At 51.3% G+C, this 20,290-nt stretch overlaps 7 protein-coding genes across 7 annotated transcripts; 5 read left to right on the top strand and 2 right to left on the bottom strand.

Annotated features, from left to right (window-relative positions):
• Window positions 1-2,044: 2,044 nt before the first annotated feature.
• On the top strand, window positions 2,045-3,559 carry HO133_003027 (uncharacterized protein; the record flags this gene model as incomplete). Its single annotated transcript, XM_037293951.1, has 1 exon — window positions 2,045-3,559. The coding sequence occupies one exon, from the start codon at window positions 2,045-2,047 to the stop codon at window positions 3,557-3,559; it is 1,515 nt and encodes a 504-aa protein (XP_037150029.1).
• An 843-nt stretch (window positions 3,560-4,402) lies between these two features.
• Window positions 4,403-5,410, top strand: HO133_003026 (uncharacterized protein; the record flags this gene model as incomplete). The annotated part of the gene is made up of 1 exon (XM_037293950.1): window positions 4,403-5,410. One exon carries the CDS (start codon window positions 4,403-4,405, stop codon window positions 5,408-5,410), a length of 1,008 nt encoding a protein of 335 aa, XP_037150028.1.
• Window positions 5,411-6,722: 1,312 nt separating this feature from the next.
• Window positions 6,723-8,143, bottom strand: HO133_003025 (uncharacterized protein; the record flags this gene model as incomplete). The annotated part of the gene is made up of 2 exons (XM_037293949.1): window positions 6,723-7,684; window positions 7,738-8,143. The coding sequence occupies 2 exons, from the start codon at window positions 8,141-8,143 to the stop codon at window positions 6,723-6,725; spliced, it is 1,368 nt and encodes a 455-aa protein (XP_037150027.1).
• A 3,540-nt stretch (window positions 8,144-11,683) lies between these two features.
• Window positions 11,684-13,036, top strand: HO133_003024 (uncharacterized protein; the record flags this gene model as incomplete). The annotated part of the gene is made up of 6 exons (XM_037293948.1): window positions 11,684-11,875; window positions 11,964-12,000; window positions 12,058-12,119; window positions 12,172-12,545; window positions 12,600-12,664; window positions 12,726-13,036. 6 exons carry the CDS (start codon window positions 11,684-11,686, stop codon window positions 13,034-13,036), a joined length of 1,041 nt encoding a protein of 346 aa, XP_037150026.1.
• Window positions 13,037-13,384: 348 nt separating this feature from the next.
• Window positions 13,385-16,183, top strand: HO133_003023 (uncharacterized protein; the record flags this gene model as incomplete). Its single annotated transcript, XM_037293947.1, has 4 exons — window positions 13,385-13,681; window positions 13,733-13,996; window positions 14,050-16,073; window positions 16,147-16,183. The coding sequence occupies 4 exons, from the start codon at window positions 13,385-13,387 to the stop codon at window positions 16,181-16,183; spliced, it is 2,622 nt and encodes an 873-aa protein (XP_037150025.1).
• Window positions 16,184-17,169: 986 nt separating this feature from the next.
• HO133_003022 (uncharacterized protein) lies at window positions 17,170-17,871 on the top strand (the record flags this gene model as incomplete). Its single annotated transcript, XM_037293946.1, has 1 exon — window positions 17,170-17,871. One exon carries the CDS (start codon window positions 17,170-17,172, stop codon window positions 17,869-17,871), a length of 702 nt encoding a protein of 233 aa, XP_037150024.1.
• A 313-nt stretch (window positions 17,872-18,184) lies between these two features.
• On the bottom strand, window positions 18,185-19,947 carry HO133_003021 (uncharacterized protein; the record flags this gene model as incomplete). Its single annotated transcript, XM_037293945.1, has 4 exons — window positions 18,185-18,220; window positions 18,274-19,525; window positions 19,582-19,732; window positions 19,785-19,947. 4 exons carry the CDS (start codon window positions 19,945-19,947, stop codon window positions 18,185-18,187), a joined length of 1,602 nt encoding a protein of 533 aa, XP_037150023.1.
• Window positions 19,948-20,290: the final 343 nt, after the last annotated feature.

Genomic DNA, 20,290 nt, shown 5'->3' with positions numbered 1-20,290 from the left:
CTCTATTCCACATTATTGAAGTGGCAGATTCAGCGGTACCGTAGCAATAAGGCTTGGAGCCTCGTCTGATGAGACTGCCACGCTGGTGTTTGTGACGGGCCCGAAGGCACAGCAGCTATGTTTAGCTCAATCCGAAAATTGGCAGCGTTATCTGTGAGTGCGACCGGGAACGATCTCTTGCATGAGACGGCGCAGGTGAACTCTGCTTGTAGCCAACGAATTGGAAGGAAGGGAAGAGGTGTTCGTCAAAAGAAAACGAATAAGATGTAGGCGCTTTTACCGCACAGTGGGCTAAGCCTCAAAGAGGAAAAGATGAACGTGATGCTATCTCGCGGTCCAATGAATAAGATGAGACGGTGATCCTTCCAAAAGCACCACCCGGGCACACGAGAAACGAGTGGCTTTCCTTGAAATGAAAGTCGCCGAGAAGGGTCATACTTGCGAGCGATTTGGCCACATCTCCGGCTGGGTCTGGCCTCATCATGACCGGATTCGGGGAACTCTGGTAAAGATACGGCGGGGGTGGTAAAAATGGTGAGATTTCCAAGACCAAGCATATGCCAGCGCTGAGGGAAGTACTTTCCCAAACCATACATCCGGGGAGTTGGAGGATATAGGCGCATGAGCAGAAGATCTCGATGGGATAATTTTGCGATGCGATCCGTGTCGACAAATTGTGCGAGTGGACTCGTTTGCATGGACTGGACCGCTGAAGGTTTGACAGCTGCACACCATTGAAGCGTCTATCTCTTTTTTCGCGAAATCCCAAGAGTCGCGGACTCCGGAGAAATGTGCGCGTGCAGATGAGACACGGTCATGCAGTCTCTGAAGATCCCAGTTCCCAGTTCCCAGTTCGAATATTTTTTGGCGTTTTATACAGTAGGAATGTTAGTGGTACAATAATAATGTCAATCTGCATTCGATTTGGCCGTCTTGGTCGGAGGTGTAGCAAGTCAATCATGTTGATGAAGTTGATGGGGATGAGGTGATAACTGGTTGGCTGGCTTACAGCGATTCGACGGGCGACTGGATGAAAACTACATGATATTGTGAGAAGTATGATTTATTGATTGGTTATATTTGACAGGACAGCCTTATAGCTAGTATCTAGTTGTATCTAGTATCTCGGTGCTACATGTCGATTTCGGTCATGGCGCTTTCGGCCTCATAACCGAGGTTACACTAGCATGGGTTAGATGCAAGGCTTTCGCGCTGCTGTCACTCAAATTCTCAATCTTTTGAAGATCATATCCCCCTACTTCTATATAGTACATACTATTATCATACTACTGCCTGTACTACAGATGCACTGGACCCTACAAAGTCTTCGAGGGTAACCCTAAGGTACCTTTAGGATAGAGGTATGGAAAGAAGATATGGTTCTAGTGGTAATCGAAATACCGTTAATAACGTAAACAATGCTCTGTTACCCCGCAATTTGGGATATGATTTGCCTGCTCACCCTTTGCACATGGCCTGCGACGGTTTGATTTTGCTTAGGTTTTTTATTTCAGCCCCCCCCCCCCCGTAACTTTGCTGGTCGATCGCATTGGACTTCTTCACCCTCAACCCATTTTCATTTCTTCACTTCTTCACTTCTTCATTTCTCCCTTTGTTCCCTTTCTCCCTGTATTCCCTTTCTCCCTTACCCTGTCATTCAACGTCACATTCAACCCCCCCGTTGTTTCGTCTGTCAAGACCTTCTTCGATGCGCAAGCCGTCAGAACCGTGCTGTTTAGCCGCAAAACGGCATTTTTGACCCCATATTCTCCGCAAAGACACATTTACCCGTCCGCTTATTCCATCGTCGTTATATCCTTCCTTCCAAAATCCACTACTCCGCAATAACTATCTTATCATTTCCCTTTCCATCAAACCCTCTACCGATTCTTGTTGCGGCCTTGGCTGGTTGTGCAGTCAAAAGTGCTTCCCTGAATTCGACTACAAGTAATTGCGACCCCTATGAGTCCACACTGTTGACACTTCCATTCACCCATCCTCAACAATCATTTGCCCCAAATACCCGACGTTCAGAGTCGCCAAAATGGCCCCCCCTGAAGGAGAATCCGGGGGCCCAATCCCGCTCAACAAGGGTGTTTATATGGCCATAGCTGCCTTCACTGCAGTCGCATGGTACAATGTCGCCGAACTCAATGTCCAAGTCTTCCTCACTTTCAAACGACATCGGGGCCTCTACTTCTGGTCACTTCTGATATCGAGTTATGGCTGTGTGCTTCATGCTCTCGGCTTCCTCCTCAAGTTCTTCCAGCTGGTTTCCCGCAATCAGTCCCTCAACGACTATGTTGCAGTTACTATCATCACCGTTGGCTGGTATTGCATGGTGACCGGTCAGGCCGTAGTTCTGTATTCGAGGCTCCATCTCGTCGTGCGGGAGCAAAAGATCCTCCGTGCAATTCTCGCAATGATCATCGTCGATGCTGTTTGCTTTCATATACCTACTACCATACTCACATACGGATCAAATACGATGGATTCTGCCAAATACATCCCCGCATTCAACGTTATGGAGAAGCTCCAAATGACGGCCTTCTGTTCGCAAGAGTTTATTATCTCCGGGGTATACGTTTGGTCAACCATCAGACTTCTCAAGCCAGTCTACCATGGTCGAACACGAAAAGTCATGACGCAACTCATATGGATCAACCTAATCATCATCGGGATGGACGTTTGCCTGCTTGCCATGGAGTACTCGAACATCTACGAGATCGAAGCCACATTGAAGGCGATGGTCTACAGCATCAAGTTGAAGCTCGAATTCGCGGTGCTCAACCAGCTCATGACCCTCGCCAATTCGACTGTCAGTAGTCACCAGCAATTGAACATAGAAGAGGGTAGCGAGAAACCTACCAAACCGCCCACCGGTCGTTCTAGATCCACGGAGTACATCAGCAATAAGTACAAGAAGCCTTCGAAAAAACCGAAAGACAACGCCAAGAGATCCGCTCCTGCCATTATCCACAGTAGCTACTCCACCTCGCGTGTACCACATCACAGCCGCTCGAATTCATTTGGACCAAACAACAAGAGCCGATTTCAATGGATACCCACTCTGGATCGCAACTGCGTCGTTGAGACAAAACACATCGAAAACACTGAAGACTGCCAACTTAATGTATTTACCAATCCCGCCGCCTGCTTCAAGCCTGGCCGACAACAGCCTGACGGCTATCCTCCACACGATGGTCTTGGCGGCATCCCTAACTCATGTCCCGATTCTCCTGAGACATCACCAACCCGAGACATAGATGGGTCAACCCTCCACAGTCGCCGGGCTCCTCCGCCTCCACACCTTGACCTTGATAACTCTGTCATGCCCAACGGCTTGCTACGAAGTACCAGGCCGAGTGTTAGCGAATGGGGCAAAGGACCCGACAATGAGAGCGAGGCTAGTCCCAACAGTGATGAGATTCGATTAGATCCATACGAAAATGCAGACTATCTTCCGCCTCGAAGTCCAGGGAGTGTTAGGGTGGGGAGGGACAGGGCGGCCCGGAGTATGGGTCAATTGGATTTCATGACGAGTGCTTTGCAGGAATGATGCTCTTTGCGCTTTCACATCCACAGATGGATGAACAAGCATGGGCGGGCGTTCCGGTTTTAAAATCAAGGATTGGAAGGAACGGGACCTTGGGTTGGGAATGGATTTGTGCGGCGCATGATGTAACTCGCCCGTCGAGGCTTGAGTTGGATTTTCCCATGCTTCGAAGTGGTTCCTTCCTTTCCCACGAAACTCCTTCCTGATGACATACATTGGGTAGATACAACCACACGCATCTGTCTTAGATATACTTGCCACCCATATACTATCACACTATTTACGCTCCAATTTTCGCGCCCCTCTGAGCTTGCTACTTGTCGGCCCCTCAAGACAGACTTTGAATGCCAATTTTAGGAAGGCATGCGACCCGAGAGTATTCATGCTTTTTTGGTCTCTCGCGCATGCAATCTTTGTTTTCGCAAGCTTGACTCACATTTTGATGCGCATTTTGCCAGCGCATCAGGCATTTGAGACACGGCTCGAGGAGAACACCTTGTGCTTTGCTACTAAATTTAGAACCGAACTCAGCCCTGAATCCATTCGGCCTCAACAGTGATACGATCGCTTCACTCACCAGCAAGGAATGCCTCGCCTCTCCTAGGGTATCCGATAGACTGTCTCTCCAGCCATTGTTACTATATGTTTGAAACATCAAGCGTGGCGGAGCGAGGGCTGCGGCATCTATTCCTGCCGTCCTTTCACAACCGTTCCCCTACAACATTTATTAGGTTTGTGTCTCTCGCTTTTTTTCCAATGTCATCTTATCTATCAGACTGTAATACTTCTATCTCTTCTTTCTAAGTGAAAAGATTTAATTTGACTTTCCCTCTCGAGTCCCCAATCATGATCACCATCCGTCCCTCCCGCCAGGAAATGTACGCCGATGACCCTAAATTCCTCTGGAAATACATCCTGCGCTCCTTCGCCATCATCCTCGCCATCATCAGCATCGGCCTCATCGGCTGGTCCCTAGCCCACCAAGTCGTCTTCCCAAACAACATCTACGACAATTACGACTACGCCTACTACGACTGGCCCTACAACAGCGACATCTGGTTCCTCCCTTGGGAGTTTATCAGCCTCGGCCTCTCCATAATCTGGAACGTCGCCAACATCCTCGTGCTCCTCATCCGCAACAGACCGATCCACCCCGGCGCGAACGTAGCATGCGATCTGCTGCTGTGGCTCGGATTGATAGTCACAGGCACATTCGCAACGGTGGGCGCCGGGAATTATTTCTGGTGGTACCCCAACGACTACGACAACTACAACCAAGGAGGCCCCGTCACCGAAAGCGACGACAACAGCTCCTCCTACTTCATCTTCCCAAACAGCACCGTAAGCAACGCCACCTCCACCACGTCCGACCTCTGCGAAAGCTTCACCAGCTGCGCGGCCCAAAAATCCTACAACGACGCCGTCAACCGCAAAGGCACCGTCATCGCCGTCGGCGCCGCCCTGAGCTTCGTCGTCCTGCTCCTGCACTTCGCGCTCTTCGTCTCCGCGTGTCGCTACACGAACGCGCGGCTCGTCAACGCTCAAGCTACGGTCATCGCCGACAGGATGTACAACGAAAAGGTCAGCGCGGGCGCGGGGGGGGAGAGGAATCCGAACGCGGGGTTCGTGCCGATCAGCGAGCCGGTGGAGCAGCAGGCGCCGTTGCATTACGGCATGCCGCCCGCGCCGACGGGGATGACGGTGGGGGATAAGGGGAAGAGGAGGGCGGTGATGTCGGAGGAGCTGGGCAGGGGGGTGAGGTACTCGTATGAGCAGCCCGAGGTTGTCGTTCAGGGTCCCAGTGACGAGCGTGCGGCGGCGGCGGCTTATGGGAACGATGTTTATGAGGCGTAAGGACGAGATGCTAGGGAATGAGCTTTTTTTGAAATCGCAAGAGGCGTCATTTTTTTTTAGAAGAGGGCGGTGTTGCTGCATGGCGCTTTTGAGGTTTAGATACCCACATGAGATATAGCACGGCTTCGCATGTACTATTAATGGAGAAAAAACGGTCACTGGCGAAGCTCCTCCACGTGATACGATACTCTTGCAGTAGGGGGGCTCGAAAAAAGCCCGTGAGTGCCCAAAGCGAGCTTCCCAAGAGTCGCAGCAAGCAATCCGAGACACTCGTCCATAGCACCGGCCGACTCTGATCCCTTGTCGCCGGCCAAACACTTCCATTTGCCTTTGCCTTTGCCCAACTTGAAGCGTGAGATGCAGCAGTGGCAAGCGCAAGGACTGCGAACACGACAAGGGATGGCTTCGCCTTCACTGGGGCATCGAGATCTTTTAGAGCATCATCTGCCGGAATGCAGTATCTCATCGGATGCTTTAATTGGGCCCCCCCCCCCCCGACTTTCTACACGCCCTTCAAGGCGTTTTGCCTGCTCTTACGGCGACCCTCGCCTCTCCGACTTCTACTACACAGGATCCACATCAACGCCCCCATCAAGTACCCACAGCCCGATCTTGAACCACACCTCTTTCGCAACTTACATTGTAACATCCCCTAACCTCAAGCCTAACTCTGCACCTCCAACCTTCACCACACGTCCAGATCAACCCTCACTGCACTACCATGGACTTAGACGCATTGCCCGAAGTGAAGGCGCGCGTTCTTTTCCGCGGGTGACGGACCGCTACTCCCCAGCGACGATCCTCCAGCGAGCCCTTCCTTGAAAGGTGTCTAGGGCGAAGTTGCGAGGGGAGGAAGTGCACAGTCATGGGATGGGGTGGGCTGGAAGCCTGGATAGGAGCTCAGGCAAGCCGGTCCGGCGCCTGACTTATTGGCGATTGCCAGCGGCGCTTCCGGGGCCTGATGGGTAGGTATATGAACCGGGGACACCGTGGTGACGGACTGCGGTTCGCTATTGGACGTGAAAGGTGGGGCGTGGTGGGGAATGTGGCTGTTGCGACGCCGACTGATTCAATCGCTTGTCATGGTGCAAATGAGGCTACGGGAGTGAGGAGATGTGAAGGGCGTGATTCGGGACTTCGTGTCTGGTTTTGGGCGATGGTTCACGCTCGCTCTGCACAGCGAGGTCTTTTGCTCTCGTTGGTATAACACACGCACATATCATGGATGTTTTGGAACCTAGAAATTAACTTTTCTCTGCTCTTTGCTGGGCTACTTGCCGCTCCCTTACGCCGATGTCAGGTGCCACGCTATTTATTGACCAGTGGACTGTGACGGCAGATTTGAGCCGTCAAGATCAAATTGAGAAGGCAATGCGGCCATCTCATCTTCGATCGCCTGTTGTGCAGTTTTCGTGGAGTCTGCTGTGTTGGCTTCACTGTCACCATGATTGCTTGGCTTGCTGTCTCTGTTTCCACAACTAGCTTTATCAGTCGTATGACGAATGACCTCAGCACTGTGCTTATCTGGGGTACCGCCGACAACTGCGTCATCGCAAGCCTCTTCCGAGACATGATTCCTTGCGTTGTCTTGCTCCATGCCAGTCGCATCAGGTTCGTCCGTCGAGGTCAGGTTTCGTATCGAATTTTCGAACAGGCGGCTGATTTGAACTGTATTCTCCCGATCCTGTTGGAACATGCCTAACCTTGCTTCTTTTGCCTTCTTATCCAAAGCTGCTCTCTGTTCCTGAATGTTGCAGACTTCTGTGTCCAATTGATTCTCGAGGTCGTTTTTCTTTCGTTCCATGGCCTGCATCGTAGCCCGGAAAGCCACAAGGATATCGTGAAGCTTGCGCTTGCGTGGCGTATCTTGTAGAGCCGTGGCCAGTTTCAACGCATTTCTGAGCATCTTCTCAATTCCTTTGACGCTTGTGCAAAGGCGATGTACAGCTGCATGACGAAGCGGGTGCGTTGCCTGGAAGACCGCGGTTAATGCCTCCCCTGACCCGAGAATCTTCGCATCAAAGCTGGAAGCGTCAGCTCGTTTAGGTATGATTGCGGTCCACCTGCCAAGCTCTACGGCTTCCGAACAAGTCCAATTCCGCTCTTTCAACAAGGAAGGGATCCACCTGGCCGCCCAATCGTAGCAGCAGTTCTCCAAAACTCTCTGAACAGCATTCAGCAGCTTATGCTGAGAAATATACGACAAGTACGAGGGAAAGAGAGATGGCGATTTGGGGGAAATGGACCCGGAGGGGTCTTCGATCGGTCCGACTTCTTTTCATACACATTAGCGGGATCAACAATAATCGCATGGCAGAAGCTGTAACCTGCAACATCGACGTGCTCGCCACCTAGGTCGCCTTCAAGCATAGCTAGATCAGATCTTGAGGCTTCATCTAGAGCCATCGCTTCTGATTGGGCTGCCTCTTGCTCCAAAGCGTCATGCTGTCTGTCCCTGAGCGCAGAGGGCTGATGAGTCTTAGCGGATTCAAGCTGAGCATTTGACTCCAACGCAAATGTTCCGTTTTCAAGCAAGCTGGATATTATCTGGACGACCATATCACTTCCATACAACTTCACTACAGATTCAAACCTTGCTGGATATTCGAAGATGATAGCCTTGATTGCGTTCCTGTCAGTGGCCTGGATTGTATTACCCTTGAGTATTGCACTTGCGGCCCGAATGATACTTTGACGACGTTGTTCTTTCGAGAAGGGATTCAAAGACGACATGGCCAAAGACTTTGCTCTCACGCTTTAATGATGTATGCTTGATGTCCAGGATGTCACTGAAGAGGAGCGTGTCTCGAAATGTCGTGGGCTCATCGAATGAGGCATATACTCAAGACAATGTGACATCACTCATTGAAGTTTGCTCAGAGTGAAGACGAAGCAAACCTCCATGTCGGTATCCAGAAATGCCCCACCTCACTCATGTTTTAGGTCCAATATCATTAGCCCTTGACCAAGTAAGCCAAGCATAATCCATCCGGTAGGAAATGGTATTTATACGCGCTTCTTGCCAACTTACTGAGCCATCAATACTTTGCATTGTTATTCTGTGATGGGTAACCTTTGGAATCTGGTCGGTACCATTCCATAGAAATTCAAAAGGTGCAACAAATACTCTAGCGAAACTCTGCCCTAGACGCGTGTTCCCAAACACGTTTCATGACATCTGAGTTCGGGGGTGTTTTTTTGGAAGGAGACCATCGATGCCGTGAGAATACATGGCACGGTATATAGGAAAGCTTTGCGGCCTTACCGTCATATATAATAATTTCCGCTGCTTGGCTCGGAACAGAAAGCTGAGTTCAAATACTAAGCATTTACTGTTGTAAGATGAAACTAAATAGTCTCGCTGAGGTGTAAAGTAAGGTGGCAGACAGCACACCGGGTGGAGGCTGACTGATCAAGATCTTGGCGCTCTGTACGATGGCGTTTGTGGTAAACACACGAGTAAACAGCGACGACGCGCTTTGCTTCAACGTTCAGAATAGATTGATACTCTCAACAGTCGCTGCTGATAAGGTTTGAAAACTCTACATGTCAATGGCGAACAGTCTTTCGAATCGATCAGACCACCTGGAGCAAGCCTTCAGCGCCGGCCTGAGTGGTACATTCGGTGACAACAGGAGTACTTGTGCATCCCGGGCCCCACAACTACGGTCTTGCTTACTGAGCATGCATGGCCCCGGCACCAAATTGCAGAATTCTGGGTGTGGTGATGTCAGTTGGAAACCTTCCGGTGCTCCAAGAGCGACTTGAAAGCGTTCGCAGCAACGCTGTCGCAGGTTCGCATGTTCGAATTGCAGCTCTCGATAGGAATGGACGCCTCTGGGAACACACAATCGGCTTCGGATTACTAGAATGCCGCCGGTTTTTGAGGAATGGGCGCGTCCAAGATCTGATTTCCGGAGCCGACGATCCGGAAAGATTGAATATTAAGCTCGATTGGCAGTGATACTCCCAGACGAGATTTCGATTTGGGGGTCGTTAAGTGGGATGATACTCGTCTTCCGGAAGACGTACCTATGATTGAGGAACGAAAGGCCGTCGAAGAGTGAATTTAGGAAGGGCGGAGATTGCCCACTCACTGACGAGTGGTCGAAGGAATGAAACTCTTTTTCGAGCAGTCTTCTGAACTATCCGATCACCACGACTGTACTACCTACTATAGGCATGCGTCCTGCAACAAGCACTTGTGTGTCGGCTTCATCCATCTCTAAGTCTCAATTGAGCTTCCTCAACATGCAATAGCATCTGTGCATGATATGATCGCCCAACGTCATTGCGACTGATCCTGGATTGATATGTACCCATCTTCAGTATGCGGGCATGCATGCCCACTTGTTTCTGAGAAAGCATGGTTGGCCACATTGAGGAGATCGCCACCTTTACTTGTGCCTAGGTACCATCATTCTCAAATGTCTGTCGTCATGGCGAGGTCTCAGAATCAAGTCACTTTCGGCATGCTTTGCTTTTAGATAGTGCAAGTGGGCGGGGATCGATGGCCAGAATCTCAGCTGCCTTTCAGAGGCATGCCTGCTCGTGTTTGGAGACTGGATATCTCGTCATGATGCAGGTCGAATGTGCTCTAGTGAAGACTAAGCACTCTCCTTCGAAGAGCGTTCTCCATCAGGTAATGTTTCTGTTTTCGCCATGCGTGGGACACAGTCTAGAATGCTTACTGAAGGACTTCGGTTTTCATCCATGGCCTCTGCCTGCTACCAAATTGATCTTGGAAGAGCTATCCCGGCCTTTAGAACTCGCGTTGAATACGTGCTGCATGGGTGAACAAAATGATTTGGAATTCGTCACCGGTCTGTCTTCGTCCACGACGCCATCGTCTGTGAACCGTAGCCGGGGTCCCGATCCAGTAGGTTCGCGAAGAAATCGTAAGGGTACCGGTACCTGCAGCATCTCGACCATCGCACGAGATCTCATCGAGCATTGGGCGAGCCTAGAACCCCGCGAATTTTGAACAATATCCACTTTTTTTCATCTGCTGGCCCCTATTGGGAGTGACTGTAATTCACTCCTCGTTGCAGATTCAGCAAACGATTAGAATATGCCCGTGTCGAGGTTTCACAGGGTCTTGGTATTGCCAGCTGTCGATGGCGCGCTTCAATGCACAATGCAGTTAGTATAGTATATGCGCGCATTCAAACCGGTAGTCTGGCGGTCCCAATTGAGAAGATCGGCGTGTTTTCTGATTCGTTCTGAGCCTATCATTCATCGTAGGGTCTCTGGACAGCCTCTATTGGTCGAGTGTCAGTGCGAAGGTTGCGAAGTATGAAGAACGACTGATAGTGTAGCGATTGTAGTCGCTGCTAGCGTAAGACGTAAGATGTGGGAAGAACGCCACAACGGTTGCGGGTAACTGAGGCTTTAACATGACATGCAGGAGTTATCTAAAGTTTCAATTATTCATGTCGATAATCGATAATCGATGATCGATGATCCTGGAGACACACGACTGGCCATACGCTGTGCCTCTCTCTATGTACTTCCACTAATCCTATACACGTATACACTCCGAGTGCGACGTTTTGCCCGACTTATTACTCGTACCACATCAAATACGCGATTCATGTTGGAGAATGCGGAGATTATAGGCGAGGCCTTAATCAAGATGCAGGCTTATGGGCTGAATCAGATTTTGATTGGATGCTCGCAAAAGATGATTGTATGGAAGGACCATAGAGATTGTTAGGAAGAAAAGGACCCGCACACAGCCTACAACAGTGCATCAATCAATACGCCGGTGATGGCACCCCATGCACCACTGAGTGCACCACCCTCCAGCACAGCGCCCCGTCATGAACCGAGTACTCGTCAAAGGTGCATGAATGTCACTGTGCCGCGTGTTCGACTCGAATCTGCTGCAACGTACTCAACCTATCGGCGCAATACTACAGCCAAAGCCTAGCACCCCACATGCACCGAAATTTGGTCCTGAGTCTTGACAGCCCTCCCACTTTGGGCCCTCCTCTAGCGAGGCGCCATACTCTAACGGCACCTTCTATTCCATGTCAAAGCTCATTTGATCTACTGTTCCCGCGCATTCTTCAGTCGCTTCTCGTGGCTTGCTGGAAGAGAAACCTAAAATCATCAAGCAACATAGAGCAAAACTACATCCTTCCGCAATCTCAGGCTTGTGTAAGCGTCACATTCGAGCTTCGTTTACGAAGGAATCCCTGAGTCCGAAACCAAAGGTCTTCAAACAGTCAGCCTTGTGCTCTACATCTGGGCCTTTGGCAAAGTCGTTCAATGGCACCACCAAATGCCCAAGAGATCCAATATCAACTCGCACATATCCACCAGGATCGGTCCAACGATATCGTTGTATCACACGGCATATGCATTGTCATTGCGGCTGTTGCAGTGGTTCTCAGATTTTCTTCCCGACGACTATGCAAAGCTCCAATCCTAGCAGACGACTACATGACCATCGTTGCACTTGTGAGATTCCTTTGAACGCATTACTCCCGCCATCAGCGCTCTCGTTGGCAAGAAGAGATGGCTAACCGGTGCAAATGTTGCCGCCTAGATTCTTGCAGCTGGAGAGGTCGCAGGAGGTCTAATGTGTATGCACTCACCCAATAGATATGGCGAGATAATACTGAGAGATTCCCGTTGATTAGGCGTCCATTACGGAGGTGGAAAACACGCGGTATTGCTCAAGAACCCCGAGACGTTCGCTAAAGTAAGTATTCGATATCACATATGGTTGAGCGCCGGCTAACATTGTATGCTAGTGGGTAATCGCCACCGAGGAGCTGTACAACGCTGCCATCACAGCAGTCAAGCTGTCCATCTTGCTACTCTATCGTCGCCTCTTCCCAGATCCTCGATTCAAGATTGCCCTCTGCACCGTTGGCGGCTTCGTAATATGCTGCGGTCTAACCATGAACCTTCTTGTCGTCTTTCAGTGTCGACCAGTCAATGCGTCTTGGAACTTGACTGTGCAGGGCCAATGCATTCACCTGAACACTGCGTTCATTATTTTGGGCTCGTTGAACGCACTTACTGATATCATTGCACTTTGCCTGCCAATGCCGTTTCTGTGGCGTCTCCACGCCGACAAAGCGAGAAAATTTCAGCTCATTGGTATATTTTCGCTTGGGAGCCTGTAAGTTACCAGATCCGTCCGTTGGTAGGTGTGACATTGACCGAAGACGTGAAGGACTTGTGGCGTCAGCCTATACCGGATTCCTCAAATGGCGAATATCTCGCTTTCAGACGCACCATGTAAGGCCTCGACTTCGTGATATCGAGCTCGTATTGCGGGACTACACTAACAAGCTACTAGGGTCCGACGTCAAGCCATGCGTATGGGCCGTCGTCGAGGTCTGCCAGGGTATCCTCGGCGCCTGCCTACCTACGTTCCCAGCGCTGTTCCGCTGGAAGAGTGTCCGCGACAACCGAAGGCCGAGCGGAATGTCCCAGTCAAGAAGCGCCGATTCGTCTCGGTATCCTGTCTTAACGCCGGATGAACGTCGCTCAGGATTCAAGAGTGGAGTAGGGAACGCTCATAAGGAGTTCTTGAAGATGATTGATTGGGCGGATGTACCAAAAGCCGTCGAGAAAGGGAATGATACGAAACTGCAGGGATATTTTTGATAGAGTTGTGCAATGATTCCTGACAGCAGCGATGAGGCTGAAAGATGTTATGATAGATGAAAGACGCTTTCAGAGACTTTTGTGTATTCTTTGGGCCTTCGATGTAGTCGGAACGAAGATTCAACAAACTTGAATATATGGCGGTCTCAACGCGCATGGCGTGAGATCCCAAATAGTACTAGCCTATCCAATCTATTACGGCAGCTCACACGTACAAAGCCGCCAGCTTCCCGCGAAGGAACGCGATTTCAACGCGTTCCACAGACCGAACATCAACCTTCCGCATCTTCTGAATATCTCAAGAGAAAATCCCCTACCTTCATTCATTACCACTTTATCTCTGTCAAGATGGATGGTCTACAGCTTCGCGATGAGGCAGTACGAGATCGCATACGCCTGGCAGAAGAATTTCTAGATCCCAGCGATCAAAGCGCTCGAAGCTACCGCGCGGACATCATACTCATGCTCAATCGAGGTCTTCGAAGACTTACTGTCAGCCTTGATGAGATCAGAACACACAATAGACAATTGGCAGATGGACTTCTCCAAGCACCTTTCGATTTCTCTCAAGCATTCGACCAGGCGCTCAAAAATACGATTGTGGCTTTACCCAATAGACCTGCTAGGGAGGCGTCTGACGATGTTGTAAGTTTTCTTCGTTCGAAATCCTATCAACAGGCCTGATTGCATTGCTAGATGTACTACTGCGCATACGTTGGCAGCTTCGGTGAATTCTCCTGCAACCCTCGAACCCTCAGCTCCAATCACCTCAACCATATGGTATCGCTAGAAGGAATTGTTACGAAATGCTCTTTAGTTCGCCCGAAGGTGGTGAAAAGTGTGCACTACAATGAAAAGAAGAACATATTCCGGTTCAGGGAATACCGGGATCAGACGATGACCGTGAATGGAGCCGCCAGCACAAGTGTGTATCCTCAAGAGGATGAGGATGGAGAGCCGGTAAGATGCTGGAAGACGGAGCCTATTTGGTGGTAAGCGCTGACAATCAATAGCTCATTACAGAATATGGTTACTGCACTTACAGAGATCACCAAACCATCTCGATACAGGAGATGCCAGAGCGTGCACCGGCCGGACAGCTTCCTCGAGGTGTGGACGTGATCATGGACGATGATTTAGTAGACCAAGTCAAGCCGGGAGACCGAATACAGCTCGTTGGTATCTACCGGTCCCTAGGGAACCGCAATGCCGGTCAAGGTAGTGCGACTTTCAGGACACTGATACTGGCAAACAATGTCATCATGCTCTCTTCTAAGTCGGGTGGGGGTATCGCTCAGTCGGCAATCACAGATACGGATATTCGAAATATCAACAAGATATCGAAGAAAAAGAATGTCTTTGAACTATTATCACAGTCGCTAGCACCGAGTATATATGGCCATGATCACATCAAAAAAGCAATACTGCTCATGCTATTGGGTGGTATGGAGAAGAACTTGGAGAATGGTACACATCTAAGAGGAGATATCAACATCTTGATGGTGGGAGACCCTTCGACTGCGAAATCTCAGCTGCTCCGATTCGTCCTGAATACAGCACCATTGGCAATTGCAACGACTGGCCGAGGATCCTCAGGCGTTGGTCTCACAGCAGCAGTGACCTCAGACAAAGAGACAGGAGAACGACGTCTCGAGGCCGGCGCCATGGTTCTTGGAGACCGAGGCGTCGTTTGTATCGACGAGTTCGACAAAATGAGCGACATCGACAGAGTAGCCATCCACGAAGTCATGGAACAACAAACCGTCACCATTGCAAAAGCGGGCATACACACATCTCTCAATGCCCGCTGCAGTGTCATCGCAGCCGCAAATCCCATCTACGGCCAATACGACCCTCACAAAGATCCGCACCGCAACATCGCCCTTCCTGACTCGCTCCTCTCCCGTTTCGATCTTCTCTTCGTCGTCACAGACGATATCGATGATTTCCGCGACCGTCAGATTTCTGAGCACGTCCTCCGTATGCATCGATATCGCCAGCCTGGCACTGAAGAAGGCGCACCAGTTCGCGAACAGCAATATCAGACCCTCGGCGTAGGCCTCGACGAAGAACAAGACGCCAACCAACCCACCACAGTCTACGAAAAATTCAACATCATGCTCCACGCCGGCGTGACCGTGACCTCAGGTCGTGGCGCCGCTCGAAAAGTTGACGTGCTGAGTATCCCTTTCATCAAGAAGTATATTCAGTACGCCAAGCTACAGCGCAAACCTGTCCTCACAAAAGGGGCTGCAGATCACATCGTAACAACCTACTCCGCACTTCGCAACGACGAGCTGGAAGGGAATCAACGCAAGACTTCTCCTATGACAGCTCGTACCCTCGAAACACTGATCCGCCTTGCAACGGCTCACGCCAAAGCTCGTCTCTCACACAAGGTAGAAGAGAAAGATGCCGAAGCCGCAGAGTCGATTCTCCGGTTCGCCCTCTTCAAGGAAGTTGTCGAGGACGAGCGGAAGAAGCGGAGGAAAGTCAGCCATGCGGATGCAATGTCCAGCGACTCTTCTTCTGATGACGACGATGACGACGGAGACCAAGAAGAAGCACCACGAAGGAATGGCACCACTCCTCGCCGAACAACACGGACCAACGGGACCGCAAGGACAAGGGGTGCTGCTACTAACGGCGACAACGGCGGCGACGTGGACGGTGATGGCGACTCGGACAATGACGACATGTACACTGCCAGCCCCCGCACCAATGGCCGCACCACGCAATCGCAGATGTCGGTTGCGTCCTCAGCGCCAGCATCTCAGCTCCTCACATCGCAAGGAGATGATAGCCAAGCCAGCACTAACGGCGACTCACAACAGCCCATCAGTGCAAACCGCCTGCGAGTCTTCCGGACTGCATTAGGGCAATTGGTGAATACCAGTGTGTTCCAAAACGAGAGCGCCGACGTAGAGCCGCTTGTCAAGGCAGTCAATGAGAGGTTGGGAAGGACAGGGGATGCGGAGTTCGGGCTGGCAGAAGCTGGGAAGGCGCTGGAGGGGATGCAGGAGAGGAATGAGATTATGTGAGCCTTAGCCCTTTTCGCTTTGTCGAAGTTGGTGTCAAGGGAGTTTGGCTAATAACGATTGGTGAAATAGGTATTCCGAGAGCGACGGTATTGTGTATAAGATCTAAGTTCGGTCTGTTTTGAGGTAAGAGAAGTGGTTGGGATGGGGGCGGCGTTGGTCTGGGAGACAATGTTTGCGGTATCGAATCTGCACCGAGCCGCGAGGGAGGGATCATTTGATGCATCGGCGTTGCAGAGTACCTTTTGATTTGTGGAAGCTAGTAGAGAAGAATGACTGAGTGTTCAGATGCTTTTGTGCAAACATTGTACCTCTTGCCTTGACCTCGTCGAATCATTCTTGGCGTCATGCTGGTATTGATCTAGAGACCATTGTTTCCAGCGGCTCTTCCTAGCAGTCTCACAGCTCCTGACCTACCGAGTATTCATCTCCACCTCCCCAACCGTCTTCTCCACCATCTCACCCCCTCAAGCTCCTCCCTCAGCGGATCACAGACCTCAGGCGTCTCAGGCGCCGACAGCCCCCTTTGGCAGCTTCCCGTCCAAAGACCTGCATAACCGCCACACCCACCGGTCTCGCCAGCGCAGAGCAAACCCTTCGGATCGCCATCCATTACTCACCCAGCGTACTATTTAGTTCGCGTCTCGCGCTTACCGTCCGCATGTTCGGTTTCGAACTTTGTGCTGTGGGAAGACGAGATCCTCGCTCGCCTCCTTCGTAGTGCCATTTTCGTTTGTTTCGAGGGTCGTGCGGAGGGGAGTGCAACGGAGGGGTTATGGCTTCTTCGGAAAAAGAGAGCGATCCAGCAGTGGGGCTTGACGACGAAGTTTGCACCAAGGGGGAGCGCCTTCCCAGATGTCATTGATAGGTTATTCGATCCCGAAGGAGCCAGACAGAAACATACGTGGACGAGCCCGACTATCCTCCAAAGATTGTTCTACATTTTGTCTAAAAGTGTTGGTGTGATGTGACAACTGAATGCGAAAATAGTCCGTCTTGGATAAACTTCGGTCGATAGATGACGGGGCGGCCGGAGCTCATGCTCGCTCTCCCCAACCTTCTCTCCTCCAATAAGTACAGCTCCCCAACATCCCAATGGCCCCACCACGTTCCCTCCTCGCCCAAACCGTCATCCCAATCCTCACCCGACAACCCGTCCTCGCCGCTCCCCCGCGCTTCTTCCGCCGCCACCACCACACCCACCTCCTCCTCCGCCGTCCACTCCCATCTCCCGCTCCCCTCACCCCCCGCCACCGACACCACCACAGCACGGAACCCTCGGCGCCCAGACCCTACACCTTCGAAGAGGTGCGCGCCCTCACGGCCGACCCCTCCCCCTCCCCCTCCCGCACCATCATCATCGACGTCCGCGAGCCGGCCGAAGTGCAGGAATCGGGGCGGATCCCGGGCGCCTACTCCATGCCCCTGACGTCGAACCCGGACGCGTTCCACCTGAGCGACGGGGACTTTTTCGACAGGTTCGGGTTCGGGAAACCGCACGCGTACAAGACGTCGACGTCGGAGTTGCCGTACTCGGCGGAAGCGAAGGGGAGGGAGGCGGGCGGCGGGTTGGGTGCGGAGGATGGGGTTGAGGGTGCGGATGCCGATGGGGAAGCGGGGGACGGGGGGGAAGATGGAGGGGGGACGGGGGTGGAGGAGGTGGTTTTTTACTGCAAGGCCGGGGTGAGGAGTAGAGCTGCAGCTAGGATGGCGAGGGAGTGGGTGGGAGTCCAGGCCGGGGATATGAAAGGCGGGTGGATCGAGTGGGAGGGGAGGGGAGGGGAGGTTGAACGGTGAAGGGTTAGGAGGTGAGAGTCCTCGGAATATTGAAACTTGCCATAGAGATCACGTATTGGAGAGAACAGATAGAGGCAGTGTAACATCCAGCGATGTCCAGAAGAGGGTACAACGGACGCGGAGTGGTTATATGACGAGGATGTTGGAACTTCGAAGTAATGAATCAGACGCTATATGAACGCCCAGAACGGCCATAAAAGCCACCCAAAACGACTCCGGGGAATGTAATGTCGCGGGACGAAGAAAAAAAAAGGGAAATCTAATTACAATGATATGAGGACTGGTGCAAGCTGAGAAACAAAGACGGCAGCATTCATGATCGCTTTGTGAAAACCAACGGGCAGTGATCCTGTTGCCAACTATCAGCACTTCGTTGCTTTTTTTTCCGGATGACAGACTCACCTGTGGGAATATCGTGGCGAAAACCTCAATATCTTCACTCTTCTCGGTAGGCTTATGCGACCAGTCTAGGCACAGACTGGCCTTTCCAATCATACCGATCAAATTCAATTGTGCATATGTCTGTCCCAGACAGTAATGTGGACCAGTACCAAACACTAACCAGTTCTTACTCTTGCTCTCCGCATCCCCACTGATCCATCTCTCGGGATCGTATGAATCAGGATTTGGGTAGACTTCTGGGTCATGTAGTGCGGGCCAGCAGCTCGGTATTATCATGGAACCTTTAGGCGCGGTATAGCTATCTGTGACAGGGAAGGGCTTCTTGACAACGTAGGGCACCATGATAACTGGCGGCCGATACCGTAGGAGTTCTTTCACAACAGCGCGGGTATATGGGAGGTTTTCGAGTAAGTCCATGCTGAAGCGAACATCCTTGTCACCGTTGCGGGCTGCAAGGTTCTCTGCGCGTACGCGGTCGAGAATCTCGGGTCTGTCGGCCATGATTTGGAAGAGCCAGGTACAGGCGCTGCTGGTCGCATCTTGCGAGGCAAAAAGAAACGTGAAGACAGTTTGGGAGATCTCAAAGTCGGAAAAGTCGCGGACGAGGGTGGCAGGTTTCGCTTCCGGGTCGACCGCAATTCCCTTGGCAATTTTCTCATTATATTTAGTGGAATCGATCATAGACTTTACCCAGGCGTCCATGATGCAAGTGATGTCACCGCCGACGGCCATGCGTGCTTTGCTCTTTGCGGCGCAGTTGGCGAATTCGTCAAGGACCATGTCCGCCGCCTTCTTCCCATACCACGTCTTGGTGAAAGGAAGGATGATTGGAAAGTTGACAAGTTCAAGGGCCGCGGTTATCATCCAATAATCGTCTGCAATCTTCTTCACTGCATTTTCGGACAGGTAGTGGCCAACGAAGGTCCGGCAGGATACGGCGCACATGAGCTCTCGGAAAAATGGCATGAAGGGTACACCCTTCTCCTTGTCTCCTTGTTCAGATATTTCCAAAGTCCTCGCGAAGTATCTGTCATAGACCTCCTCTTGACCTGGCAGATATGCCTCCAATGCCTGGCGGGTGAACAAGCCGTTCAAACCTTTGCGATAGTCGGTGTGTGCCTTGCCATCCAGGAACACCCAATTTGTAGGCCGGAGCAGCTTAATTGCTACGTCTACCACGCAAGGCTTGACGAACGTAGGTGAATTGAAGACCTTTCGCGCCATATCCCGAGACGATGCCATGACGACAAACCTAGAACAGCGCGATCAGCATTTGCAATTGGCGGTATCAGAGCTGCTTGTCCGTACTTATGGAAGACGGAAACGCAGCTCAAGTCTCCACTCGCCCACTTTGCCTTATATTCGTCCATCTTTGGATTGACGGATTGCAGGAACGGCCCAATGAAGGGTATTTTCCACGACGGTCCAACAATTGATCCCTTGTTCCAGACATATTTGACTGCGGCATACCTCAGCGACCCATAGAAGCCGTGGATGCAATGTAGACTCACATTGATCATATGCGACAAGTATCAACAGCAGGGTGACTGTGACACTGAGTCCGCTCATGCCATTGTACACTCTTGACAGGAGTCCTCCCTCTGCTGGGCTGAGAGCAGTGTAGTCTGCGCTTGCAATTGGCGATGCAAAGCTTCCATTCATAAGGGCGGCCATGCTGCGCGAAGGGGGAGAAATTAAAATTATTGGCGAGCGGTCAAATTTGGGTCAAATAGTCAAATTTGAAGCCGCAAACAAAGAACTTTTTGATTGATACTTACTCGTAATCTTACAGAGGCCAAAGAGAATGTGCCCTTCAATGAACAAGCCAGTAAAGAACGCGCAAATTATGATGAGCACATTGAATTATCAAGCCTATACTTGTCGCCTCTTTATACTATGAGTATCATTCGTTAATAAAAGGAGCCGGTGGCGGCGGGCGAGAGGTGGGCTCGGGAAATAGGTCTGCCGAAGCTCAGACCACACGCCCGAGGCGCCAAGAGGAACGGTCCCGCCAAGA

This window comes from Letharia lupina (assembly GCF_014066315.1).
Source record: "Letharia lupina isolate WasteWater1 chromosome Unknown contig_16, whole genome shotgun sequence".
NCBI classification, from domain to species: domain Eukaryota; kingdom Fungi; phylum Ascomycota; class Lecanoromycetes; order Lecanorales; family Parmeliaceae; genus Letharia; species Letharia lupina.
The sequence above is the reverse complement of the archived record's forward strand: the minus strand, read 5'-3'. Positions and strand labels throughout refer to the sequence as shown.